Source organism: Erpetoichthys calabaricus, chromosome 4 (genome assembly GCF_900747795.2).
Source record: "Erpetoichthys calabaricus chromosome 4, fErpCal1.3, whole genome shotgun sequence".
Taxonomy (NCBI): domain Eukaryota; kingdom Metazoa; phylum Chordata; class Cladistia; order Polypteriformes; family Polypteridae; genus Erpetoichthys; species Erpetoichthys calabaricus.
This window is the reverse complement of record NC_041397.2, coordinates 188,123,105-188,136,503: the sequence shown is the minus strand read 5'-3', so window position 1 is coordinate 188,136,503 and position 13,399 is coordinate 188,123,105. Positions and strand designations below refer to the sequence as shown.

Below are 13,399 nucleotides of genomic sequence, written 5' to 3'. Positions count from 1 at the left end.
GAAGGCGACGCAAAATGGGCCTGGTATCTGATCCATTGTGTCATTTCTGCTCACATGGCGTTCCTGGTACTTTTCAGAATAAGGATAAGAGTGGTCAGAAAATGGATGGACAGATTACATAATTTATTGAAACAACAAGTTACCCTTTGGAATTTACAACTGTCTTTTACCCCCTGTTTTTAGCCCAATTTACTCTAGGCTTGGTCACTCCCTGTGGCAAGTTTGTATATTATCCAGTGAATGTTGCTCCAGTTTCAAAAAAGATTTTGAGGTTAATTGATGGTCAACAAAATTGATTCTGGTTTGATGTGTGCATGTGTTTGCCAAGGACTGGCACTAAGAATTTTTTGCATTATCTATTATTCTCTGTAAGGTGAATATCTCTTTTCATGCAGTTAGTTAATTTAATAATATTTGTATTATCTATTTCAAAACCAGACAGCTTTTTTTTAAATAAGTCTCATAATTTTAGACTTAATTAATATCAGAAAATAGAATTGATCCCAGTTCCTTATATATAGTCAATAAATGAGAGCAGGAGACTCAAAAAGTTTGGGGGGATAGCCACCCCATTTACTGAAAAGTAGCAAAATAAACACGGTTTTACAAATGAGCTCAAAACAGATCTGAATACAGCAGGTAGACAGAGGCTTTTATATGGTACGTGTGTTCTGAAGGAAGTTGTCATCAGAAATGGCCGAAAGTGCCATCATCAGAGGGTGGGTTTATGGTGACGTCACTACTTGGTTGGTTCTTCGGCTGGTCTGCAGAAGGACAAAGGGAGATAGTTAAGTGACCGCGCCAAACCCTTGGTCTGGCTGAGCAATCACATTATTTGAGCCTACCAACCTTCTCCCAAGTGCAATGTGTGTGAATATATATATATATAATATAATTTTATTATTATTTATTTATTTTTTATTTTTTAATGTTTTTTACAGGTTTGAAATCTAATGGTGTCCGACCCACTGCATTTGCAGTGAGAAGAGCTTTGGAGAATACAGCAATGAAAGTAGATGATATTGAAGTATTTGCACAGGGGCATGGAATTATTCAGGTACTGTGGGATATACTTGTATGTGTCATACATTTACTTATGATTTCCCAATACTTCCACCACAAAGACTAATTTAGTAAACATTTTGCAATTGGTCTTTAGAATATGTAGCTTATTACCATTAACCTATCCAGTTCAGTATATTGGAGTGCCCATCCTTCTCAATTATTTTTTCTTTTGTTGTTACTTATTCTTAATATTATTGCCTAATCTTATTTTTCTTTTCTTGTAACTTTCTCTTTGACATCTTGTAAAGCACTTTTGAGCTTCAGTGTTTGTATGAAAATGTGCTATTTGAATAAATAATGTTACTTTCACTTGTGCTAATGCTAGCAGAAGGATTTATGTGTTTGTATGGCTTTGTTTTATTTTACCATTTGTGTCTAGAAATATAGAGACATTAATAATTGGAAATTGTTTGTTGCAAAGTATTATGCATAAAGCCTTCATTTTTATGTTTCCACACTCTTCCTTGTGGTGTATTTTACTACTTTGGCTGTGCAAGCTTTCTTGTTTTCTATGACTGTTGTGGGAAGCAGCCCGGACACAGACAGGCGGACATCATTTTGTCACCCAACACACGTTTATTTACAATATTTACAAATGTTATGAAGCACACAAACCAGTGCCGCAGCACCAATCATCCCAAACTCCAGGCCTCTTTCCTCAGTGCCTGTCTTTGCCGCCTCCACTCCTCTTCTCCAAGACTCTTGTCCACTTCCACCTGACTCCAGCCCTCGAATGGAGGGAGGTGGCCCCATTTATAGCCACCCGGATGTGCTCCAAGTGCTTCCTGGCAATCTTCCACCGGCACTCTCCAGTGTGGCGGAAGTGCCGGCTGCATCCCCGGATGCACTCCGGGTGTCCCTGCTTCTCTTCCCCGCAGCACTTTTGGGTGTGGCGGAAGTGCTGAGGTCCAAGGCTGCCAAGGCATCCGGGCGCCCCCTGGCGGTGACCACGGGCCCCTACAGGGTTGAGCTTCAAAGCTCTGTACCTGTGGCCCCCAAAGCAACCAGGCCGGTCACCCCCTCGTGGTCTGGAGGAGGCGCAAGCCCTCCTCCGGTCCTCCTGGGCGTCCCGGCTGGGTACTACCCCCAGCCGCATGCCACACTGTGGATTTGTAGTGCTTCAGCTTTCTAGCACTTCTTGACTCAGTGCACTCAGAAATTTTGTAGCTGATCTGTGCATTGCAGTTAAAGTATAGTAATGGAATCTGCAATGACAAGTTTGTTGATTTCAAAAATATTTTGACCATGGTAAATAGCACATTACAGGTGCTGGTCATAAAATTATAATATCATGACAAAGTTGATTTATTTCAGTAATTCCATTCAAAAAGTGAAACTTGTATATTAGATTCATTCATTACACATAGACTGATGTATTTCAAATGTTTATTTATTTTATTGTTGATGATTATAACTGACAACTAATGAAAGTCCCAAATTCAGTATCTCGGAAAATTAGAATATCAATTAAGACCAGCGCAAAAAAAGGATTTTTAGAAATGTTGGCCAACTGAAAGGTATGAACATGAAAAGTATGAGCATGTACAGCACTCAATATTTAGTTGGGGCTCCTTTGGCCTGGATTACTGCAGCAATGTGGCGTGGCATGGAGTTGATCAGTCTGTGGCACTGCTCAGGTGTTATGAGAGCCCATGTTGCTCTGATAGTGGCCTTCAGCTCTTCTGAATTGTTGGGTCTGGTGTATTGCATCTTCCTCTTCACAATACCCCATAGATTTTCTATGGGGTTAAGGTCAGGCGAGTTTGCTGGCCAATCAAGAACAGGGATACCATGGTCCTTAAACCAGGTACTGGTAGCTTTGGCACTGTGTGCAGGTGCCAGGTCCTGTTGGAAAATGAAATCTGCATCTCCATAAAGTTTGTCAGCAGCATGAAGTGCTCTAAAACTTCCTGGTAGACGGCTGTGTTGACCTTGGACCTCAGAAAACACAATGGACCAACACCAGCAGATGACATGGTACCCCAAACCATCACTGACTGTGGAAACTTTACACTGGACCTCACGCAACGTGGATTCTGTGCCTCTCCTCTCTTCCTCCAGACTCTGGGACCTTGATTTCCAAAGAAAATGCAAAATTTACTTTCATCAGAGAACATAACTTTGGACCACTCGGCAGCAGTCCAGTCCTTTTTGTCTTTATGAAACCCATGTCTTGCATACGTCTGTGCGTGGTGGTTCTTGAAGCACTGACTCCAGCTGCAGTCCACTCTTTGTGAATCTCCCCCACATTTTTGAATGGGTTTTGTTTCACAATCCTCTCCAGGGTGCGGTTATCCCTATTGCTTGTACACTTTTTTCTACCACATCTTGTCCTTCCCTTCGCCTCTCTATTAATGTGCTTGGACACAGAGCTCTGTGAACAGCCAGCCTCTTTAGCAATGACCTTTTGTGTCTTGCCCTCCTTGTGCAAGGTGTCAATGGTCGTCTTTTGGACAACTGTCAAGTCAGCAGTCTTCCCCATGATTGTGTAGCCTACAGAACTAGACTGAGAGACCATTTAAAGGCTTTTGCAGATGTTTTGAGTTAATTAGCTGATTAGAGTGTGGCACCAGGTGTCTTCAATATTGAACCTTTTCACAATATTCTAATTTTCCGAGATACTGAATTTGGGACTTTCATTTAGTTGTTAGTGTTAATCATCAACATTAAAAGAAGTAAACATTTGAAATACATCAGTCTGTGTGTAATGAATGAATCTAATATACAAGTTTCACTTTTTGAATGGAATTACTGAAATAAATCAACTTTGTCATGATAGTCTAATTTTATGACCAGCACCTGTATATTGGTATAGTCGATCTGTGTGGTTATAGAACATCTGCAGAGAATACCATACCAGTTTTGTTTAAGTAACCTCATAAAAGCATTATTAAACTCTGACTCAGCTGTTTGAACAGTTAAAAAAGAGTTTCCCAGAAGTATTTCATTTACAATTGGCAGTTTCAGTTAGATTTAATTAAAGTAAACAAATAACATAATCAAAGCAAATTTCAATTGTAGAAGAAAGCCCACTTCAACTAACTTAAATTGTTATATACTAGTTGTTTTCATAAGTTAAATATTTAAAAAAAAAAAAAATTTAAATACATATTTGTTACTGTTACTTATTATTTGCTCCTTTAAGTAATTATTATTATGAGATTGTTTTACAAACTATTTTTATAGTAAACCGCTGAGCGAAGGCTGTAAAAAGAGAGAAAATATGTGGAAAATGATGTACTCAACTTTAAAATAAATAAAGAATAACTAGTTTTATTTATTTTGTCATGGTGCTAGCCTGATACTTTTGTGTGACACAGTAACAAACAAAATTTTATTTTTATATACATACACGGTGGCACAGTGTTGTTCCCTCATAGCTTCACAGTCTTGGATTCCATTCTTGGCATGGGTGTTGCCTTTGTGGAGTTAGCATGTTCTCCCTGACTATGTGTAGATTATTTTCTTCATCTTAAGGATTTGTATGTTATTTCACTTTAAAGTGTCCATTGCGAGTGTGCCTGTGTGCATAAATATGTTGGACTGGAGCTTCACCTATGGCTGGGTCTTTCTTTAACCCAGTGCTTCCAGGACAGACTTCAGCTTCCCATGTCTTAGAACTAGATTAGGTTAGAAGATGGATAGATATACATGTGTATTCTCTCTCTCTCTCTCTCTCTCTCTCTCTCTCTCTCTCTCTCTCTCTCTCTCTCCTGAAAAAACTGTAATAAACTACTCAATCACAATCCTAAGATTTGGCATGTAAGCAACATAGTATTTACAATAAATCAAGATATTTATGTGAAATTAATTTCAAGCCTTATTCAAATGAAATTTACTGGTGTGTAAAAATGTACAGTACACTTTATAAGATTAGGCAAAGGTCAAGAAGGTAGGAGATACCACATTTGCGTTCATTCAAATAATGTTATATACTAGGGGGGCTCCGCCCCCTGCTCGCTTCACTCGCCAACCCCTGGTCTTGGGTAACCCGAAATAGATTTGAAAGAGATTATTGTCTGTCCTGGTAATTGTCACATATGTATCATGTTCACCGTTACGACATCTGTAGGTTAGTTGAGCTAATATTATACCTCCGGTGCTGTGTGTGTGTTTCATGTGGTAGTCGTTGTAGGCGCATGCGCCCTCCGTACTATCTCGGGTTTGACTATGTTGTGTTTTGTGGACATTTGGGGACGCCGTACTCTCTCTGGTTTGATTGTAGGGCGGGACACCGAAGCCTGTTGTGTTTGTTTTGTCTGTGAGTACTCATATTATTGTATTACTGTAATGTGATTCACATATGCTGTGGAGTCCGTATCTCTGGGGCTTCTGTACCATCTCAGGGGTCTGCCTGCGGTGTGTTAGACGCGCGTTGTAGGCGCCCGCACCTTCCATACTATGTCGGGTTTGTGAATTTCCCATTGGGATTAATAAAGTATCTATCTATCTATCTATGCTCTGTAGTGTGGACGGTCAGGGTTCCGTATTGTCTGTGCTTGTTGCTTTATTTCGTATTTCCGTTAGTTGAGCTCTTTCGGTTTTGGTGGTGTATCAGAATTCGCTTGCGGTGGTGAGCTATGGTTCAGAAACGCGTTGTAGGCGCCTGCGCTTTCCGTACTATCTCGGGTTTGATTATGCTGTGTGTTGTGGACCTTTGTGGACTCCATAGTATTTCCCGTTTCACTCTGGGGCAGTTTTTCTGAATCCTCTTTATTGTGTGGCTGTGTGGTTACCTATGGGCGTGTTGCCTCATTTCTTATTTGCGTTAGTTGAGCTCCTTCATTATTGAGCTGTGACTCCTTCGTTCTCGGTGGATCAGACTTCGTTCGCTGTCGGCGCCTGTGCACTATGTCTCCTGCATCCATGGGCATGCCATGTACCTGCGTCCATATCCAGTTTATTCTCGGTTAGTAATATGGATAATTAACACTACCAGATGCCCTTTGATGATTTTAGAAGTATAGGTGTGTTGTAATAATAAAGGAAAAAAAAATGTCTCTTCTGTTGCCAAGACTAGCCACACTTTCTCAGGTTGACAACTATATACAATTAATTCTTCAATGAAACCAAAGCATAGTTCTATGCAGTTTTCATTTGCCAGAAAAGTGAAGTAGGTCTTGATCAAAAACATTACATTTCCTTTTACAGGTTGACAAGGCCTATGACTACCTCATGCAGCATGCATCTTTAGCAATTACCAATCTGGGTTTTACAATTACTGTTGGAAACCAACGTGGAATCTACCTCAGGGAACCAGCACACCTTACTGCACCTTCTGATCACGGAGTTGGAATTGAGCCTGTTTTTCCAGAAAATACAGGTATGCTGCTGTAGAAAATCCTTTATTCAGTTCATAATTTAAATAAAGATTTCCATTTTGAACCTTTAAAGATTAACAGTTTAGTTTAATTGTAGCAGTGTTATAGTTCTGCCTACTTACAAAATAGAAATAGAATAGAAATCTCTATTCATTATTAAGAATTAAACACATTTTGACAGTGTAATTGCTGTATCACAGATGTTTGAAAAAGACTAAAAGTAATTGTTTTTTTTTTCTTTCATTGTTTTACTTTAAAAAATGTTAATAATGCTTTATTATAATAATGTTTACCTTGGTAGTAACATGTACGTCATATACAAACATACATGTAGCCCTCAGAATGGTTAACATGTATTCAGATATGTTTAGTTATTTGTTCAGATCAGTCTTTTCTTACTTGTATATTAAATATTTTTGTCTCCAAATAAGACTTGAAAAGTCTTTTTAAGTTATCCTTATAGTACTTGCTAATGGGATGTGTACTTTTATGTTCATGCCAATCAGGTTAGCGAGTTCTGCTGTTTACTGAAAAAAAGTTGCTATCTACCTGAGTCTTGATTTTTTTTTTTTTTTTTTTTTTTTGCATAGTCTGTCAAAGGTCTTCTTAATTTGTTAAACATTTTCTTTGTGTTGTTGGTCTAAGCAAGGTTCAAAAATTAAAGGGTTTAACATATTGCTTTAATATTTGCCTGTGATAGAGGGGCTCAGGTTTGCAGCTAATTGAAACACATTTTGGAATACCTTGATGATGCATTAAGAAAGCGTATGCACAGGTTGGTCTTGGAATATTTAAATTAGGAAATGAAGGTGTAAGGAACTTAGCAAATGTGACATATAATGTATTAAACAGTAATGTTAATGCATATAAACAAAAACAGATATTTAATAAAGCAAAGAAAAAATCAAGATGAGTAAAAAACAATGTTGTCATAAATAGGAGAAACATAAGGATCTAAGGGCTCGTTTATACTTCACGCTCATGACGCGTATGCGCCCACATCATGGCTGCCACACGTTCTCAGCATTCATTTGATGTGTCTTCTGAGCAGGTCCTCAGAAATTAATGTGATGCTTGCATGAGTTGCAGTACCAGCAAAAAGTAGGGGGGCACAGTGTGCTAAAAGTTGGAATGTGACATCAGACTCTCTATTTACTATCTACTTGTGACAGAAAGCTTTGCGGATTCTATGAGATGTTTGGTGAATGGTTCGATGTGGTAAAGCAAAATACCGACATATAGATGTATTCATGGTGCTTTTATATTCAAGCGTCACATATTCCCGATCGTAATGACACAATACATTTTAAAAGTCTCACATACAGTCTTCTGTGCTGTCTTTTTTTGTAGGGCTTCCATCCGGTCCTTCCAGCAGCGGATCGCCAGCTATAGATCGCCACATCAAGCACATTAAATGTATAATATTCCAACTCTCTGCACATTTAGAATCCTTAGACGTATACTTGATATCGCTTTCATGATGAAATGCATTAAAGTATGTATGTTACATTTTACAGATAACTCTGTAATTTCGTTTAAATAATGAACACTGTTAATAATTACACACATGGGGGTGACACAGTGGCGGAGTGGTTGCGCTACTGTCTTGCAGGGAGTCACGTCGCTGATATTCCCTGCCTGGAGTTTACATGTTTTCCTGCTGGGTTTCCACAGTGTGCTCTGGTTTCCTTCCAAAGATATACAGATTTGGTGACACTAAAATGACGCTACTGTATATGTGTGTGTGCTTGAATTCACCTTGCGATGAGCTGATGCCTCGTCCAGGGATTATTTCTGCCTCGTGCCCAGTGCTAGCTGAAATGGACAAATCCCTGGACTGATGGATTTAATCATTAAACATCCTTTTCAGAGATATTGTGGTAAGGTATCATCGGAATTTAATGGGTGTTCCAGGCAATTCACAACACAGCTAAGCCGAACCTGTTCTCACCGTGATAATATCTCGCACTGCCACCTGGTGGATTCCTCCAGATTTACATAAAGTACGCGCGCAAGTATAAACTGTACAATGCTTGTGTAGCAGGAGCTTCCGCTGCAGCATGCGTCGCATCACATGAAGTATAAATCCGGCCTAAGACATAGGCACAAGTATAAAATAAATTGAATATACAAGAAAATGCAGGTAAGATAAAGTGCCTATGTATGATGCTGCCACAAACAGAAGAAAAGCAACCTTTTTCTGAGGATTTCTGAGTTGAAATCAAAACCTACAAGCATAGAGTCATGACATTTCTCTTATGCTACGGATTCCTGTGCGTTTTTAAAGCAAAAAACTCTGAATTAGCGTAAGCCATGCTTATTCAGGGCATTCTTTAGAAATCTAATGATTTACTTCATGAGGTAGAAATACATAATAAATGAGTAGTTTTGTCAGACACTTGAATGTCTAAATATTTCAATTGTAATAGAAATTTGTAATTTTTCACCTTCTATTAAAGGTCCCCATAGAGGGCTAGTAAGCGATCAAAAACAACATATTTGTTATATAACCTTCTGGGAGTGTTCCTATGGGGTTATGATGACTGGTAAAGAATTCATCCATCCATCCATCCATTATCCAACCCGCTATATCCTAACTACAGGGTCATGGGGGTCTGCTGGAGCCAATCCCAGCCAACACAGGGCGCATGGCAGGAAACAAACTCCGGGCAGGGCGCCAGCCCACCGCAGGGCGCACACACACACACACACACAAACACACACACACTAAGCACACACTAGGGACAATTTAGAATCGCCAATGCACCTAACCTACATGTCTTTTGGACTGTGGGAGGAAACAGGAGGAAACCCACGCAGACACGGGGAGAACATTCATACTCCATGCAGGGAGGACCCGGGAAGCGAACCCGGGTCTCCTAACTGCGAGGCAGCAGCGCTACCCACTGCACCACCATGCCACCCTGATAAAGAATTATATGTCAAAAATATTTTAATATTTGTGGTCAGCGACTTCAAAATAGCATAAAATTATACTCCATGTGTCTAGATTACTGAAGTTTATTGAAGTTTTGAGAAAAGGAATAACTTTGGACCCTTGTATCCCATTAGGGGTTGAACCCCTACAGTCCTTTGATTTGGCATGCACAACTTCAAGTACTTATGATTATCTTCGCTAAAAACATCAGTTAGGTTTAGTTTTATCATAAGGGCTTTTGTACAAACCATTGTGAAAAATAGCATTAAAATGAGAGGTTTTCAGGTCTAGAGGGGCGAAAATAGAGGGGAACTCCAAATGTCTGCATAACTGGACATCAAGAGGAATCAAATAGTACATCATATGAAGGGTTTTTCTTATAACCAGTAAGTCAGGAAGTGCAGGACAAAAAACTGAAAGGATTTCAAAGTGTTCATAAGTAATTGTACATTACTTGAAAAATTCACAGAGAATAGCACAGTAACTGGGTGTTCCATTTTAAAACATTGCAACATTGGTAAAAATGCACATTATATCTCAGAAAACGTAATGCAAGAGTTACTTAATAATTTACCATCAGAAATTAGATATATATTCTGAAGATCCTTTCATGCATGACGAAACTACAGGTGTTTTGTTTTTAATACTGATGATTGTTTATAATAAGTTGTCAAATTGTTCAAGCATAAAATAAGTGAACTTCTTGTCATCTGTTATTGAGTAAACCACTCACTGGGATTTGATTATGCCCAAGCAGCTGCTGAAATACTTTATTAAGTGAAATGTAATAAAATGACATCTTAAGGTAACCTTTTTCTTCTTTCAAAATTTGTCCATCAGGACAGCTTGTTTAACTATGATTCCAAACTACATCTACATCTCGCTTAAAGTATTTACTGACACCAGATGGTTGTCTTATGATTCAGCAGTAGAGTCTCTGAAAGAATGTATGATGATTGTAGCAGCACTCGAAAAAGAGGCTATCAGATGTAGTGATATGGCAGCTGACATTTAAACATACAACTTTGTTGCTTTACTAATGATGCTTTCAGCTGTGTTGCCTTATTTATTGTTTACTATTGTTATTATAATTTAATGTCTATTTTGACTATTGCATGGTAGACACAAAATGTTAAGAAAACAGAAATAGAGCCAATCCTAACACTTCACAAACTTCTCCATTTTGGAATTAAGACATCCCTGGAGACATTTTTGAAATCTGCATTGGCATCTTGCAGGTGAATGGGGAGACTTTCACATATTCATATGCTAACGTTATCATGTTAAAGACTATAATTGATAATACATAGACAGAGTCACAGTATTAAGCACTTTATGGCAAAGTTTTCTGATAATGGAAAATATTTCTTACTTTTCAGGACATTTCAGTTCAGAATTTTACGTCCTGCAGGTTTAGCCCGTTACTGTACTAATTAAGAATATGCATTTTTATCATAAATGAGTAAAAATGTACTTCCCAAAGAAGTGCTTCTAAAATTAGCAACAACATCTAAAGAGTCTCCCAAATTTAGCAAAATCTAGCTGCCATTGAACTTGTCATACTTGTGAACACAGCTGAATGTGAAAGGGGATTGTTTGCACTGAAAAGAATAAAATCCTGTTTGAGAATTGCATGAATCAAGAGTACTGAAAATAATCTGATGCTTTCTTTTCTGGAGGCACCTGATCCAAGTGAGTTTGATTATGAAAACCGCAGACAACTGAGAAGAATTTATATTCAAAATGATTAGCTTGAAATAACTATGAGTATTATTATAAAGGTTTTCATTACTTAATGATTTTATAATACTGTACAGTCATCTTTTGATCTTTTTGCCCACCTGGCTCTTCCTTCACTAGTCCTGGCTAAGAAAGTATTTTGATAAGAAAATTGTACTGCATATCTACAAGGGGACTATTAAATATATAATATACTTATAAGTCAAAACCCAATGCTTAGTATATTGCAAAACAAAAAAAATGCAGGATTATCACATTTTGCCCCAAGCATCATGGTAGCATTGTATTGTTTTGTTTTATTGTGGCATCATTAGTAGTTCTCACCGCTAGTAAATGTTACCATAAATCTCATGAAGTATCTCTTCCCACATAAAACTGTAGATATGTGGAGCATACATTTGTGTACACCAAAGAATGTAAAACTGACTTTCCTTGATGTTGTTTGTTTACACTCTGTTACAGACTAACAAGTATTGAATTGTAGGTTTCTTCTTTTCTCCTGCTGCTGCTGCTTGTGATTATTTTGCTTTTGAAAATTAAGCCAATTGTATATGAGGATGTATTTGTTTCATTATGGGGTGACACACTAATAAACAAAGTGTCACACTGCTATCAATCTGCTACAAAAGTACATTATAATAATGATTATTATATAATTATTGCAGCAGTGTGTAATTGATCATGTTATGTTTTTCAGTTAATTAGTGGTTAGCATTTTCATTAAAAAACTGCATACATGTTCTTATTAATGAAAGACAATTTCTTGTTATACTACTTTTTCAATGTTTTTTTTTTCTCAGATAATTCAGAAAGAATATCCCTCCAATTACATTTAGTGTTAACATGCAATGCTTCATGGGTCCAGTGTCCTACACACATGGAGCTGATGAATCAGTGTAGACATATTAACATACGTGTGGACCCACTAGGACTCAGGGAAGGGATACATTATACTGAGGTACGGTATGTTTTAAAATAATACTTTGTGTTCGTTAACCTTTGATAATTGTTATTATGCCCTAAGACAATATAAAGGAAAACTTACTGGTGGAGCTCCTTTAACATCATTGTCATAAAGGAACGGGGTTAATGCTTTCCCCTTGTTCATAAGTAAACGTTATCCCTCTTTGTCAGGAATGTTCTTCCACCATTACCAGTATTATTCCCTCTATTGCAGAGCAGATTAGATTTCCACACTTGACTGCTGTTCTCCTTATTGTGTATTAATTTTCATATTGTGTGCCAAAATGACAAATATCATAAAATAGACTTTGAACTTTTATGTTTTACAAATGTATTAAAATTCTTACTTGTGAGTACTTCAATAAGCTAGAAATTACAAGCAAAAATTTTTAAATGCAGCACAAATATGTAATACGTAAATGGTGATTTATAAAAGTAAAGTTGCAAATATTTTGGCTAATGAGGTTTATTTTGCAAGTGCATGCTGATCCAGTCATGCTCTACATCCTACATGCACAATCCCCATTTAAGTGTTTAAAAACAAGTAGTGTACAGTGACAGGATAACATCAAATGCTGTATATGATATGAACAAAAATGGTACTTTTTCAGCAAAAGACAAGCAAGCCCCTTGTACTTGTGAATTAACTAGTTAAATATTTGTTTTCTTCATTAACAAGGCTAAATTAATTAAAAAACTAAATAAAAAGAGAAAGACTGTGATTCTTGAAAGACTAAGGAATTTAAAATATTCCAGTTATTTGAATTGTTATCCTAATGAAACAAAATGTGAAAATATTTGTGTTATCAAGACAATGATCTGCTGTTGCAATGTTGTGTTACATTTTCAGTAATAAATCACACATTTGGGTTTTGTAGGGCATGTTTATAAATAAGTATGTCACATAGGGAATGAAATTTACATTTATTGAACTGGCCACTTAATGATAGTTTCACTGCTAACATTTGATTATTAGCAAGCAAGTTTTGAAGCAGATCTGGACCTTTATTACAAAGTTACAATATATATTGTAGCCTTTACATTTTATGACTGGTAATATTTTAGATCACAATTTATCTTGTAAAAGTAATTCTATTTTGACAGTTTTTGTAATAGAATATATTTATAGTATGCTCCATTTTATTAATGGTACACTACATGCGTGGTGCTATATTAGAAGGTAGAGACATCGCACAATGTTGAGCAGTTTACTACCGTTTAATTAGACCGTCAGTTCCTCCTATTATCACCTCTTTTAAATGTTATTTTGTTTGGCTTACTAGAAGGGGAAATATGTCAATTGATCAGTTTGGCTATAACTGTAAACTTGGGTGTGGTTGTGACTGCAAAATTGGCATCTAGCCTTGTATTT

General features: G+C 37.3%; 1 protein-coding gene across 2 annotated transcripts in view; it reads left to right on the top strand.

Moving 5' to 3' along the window:
• tpp2 (tripeptidyl peptidase 2) overlaps positions 1-13,399 on the top strand; it is a 119,352-nt gene that overhangs the window by 60,785 nt on the left and 45,168 nt on the right. For both annotated transcript variants that reach the window (XM_028800051.2, XM_028800052.2), the window contains exons 12-14: positions 942-1,057; positions 6,217-6,388; positions 11,865-12,022. In XM_028800051.2, coding sequence (XP_028655884.1) covers positions 942-1,057; positions 6,217-6,388; positions 11,865-12,022 — 446 coding nt within the window. The remainder of the gene's footprint in view (positions 1-941; positions 1,058-6,216; positions 6,389-11,864; positions 12,023-13,399) is intronic.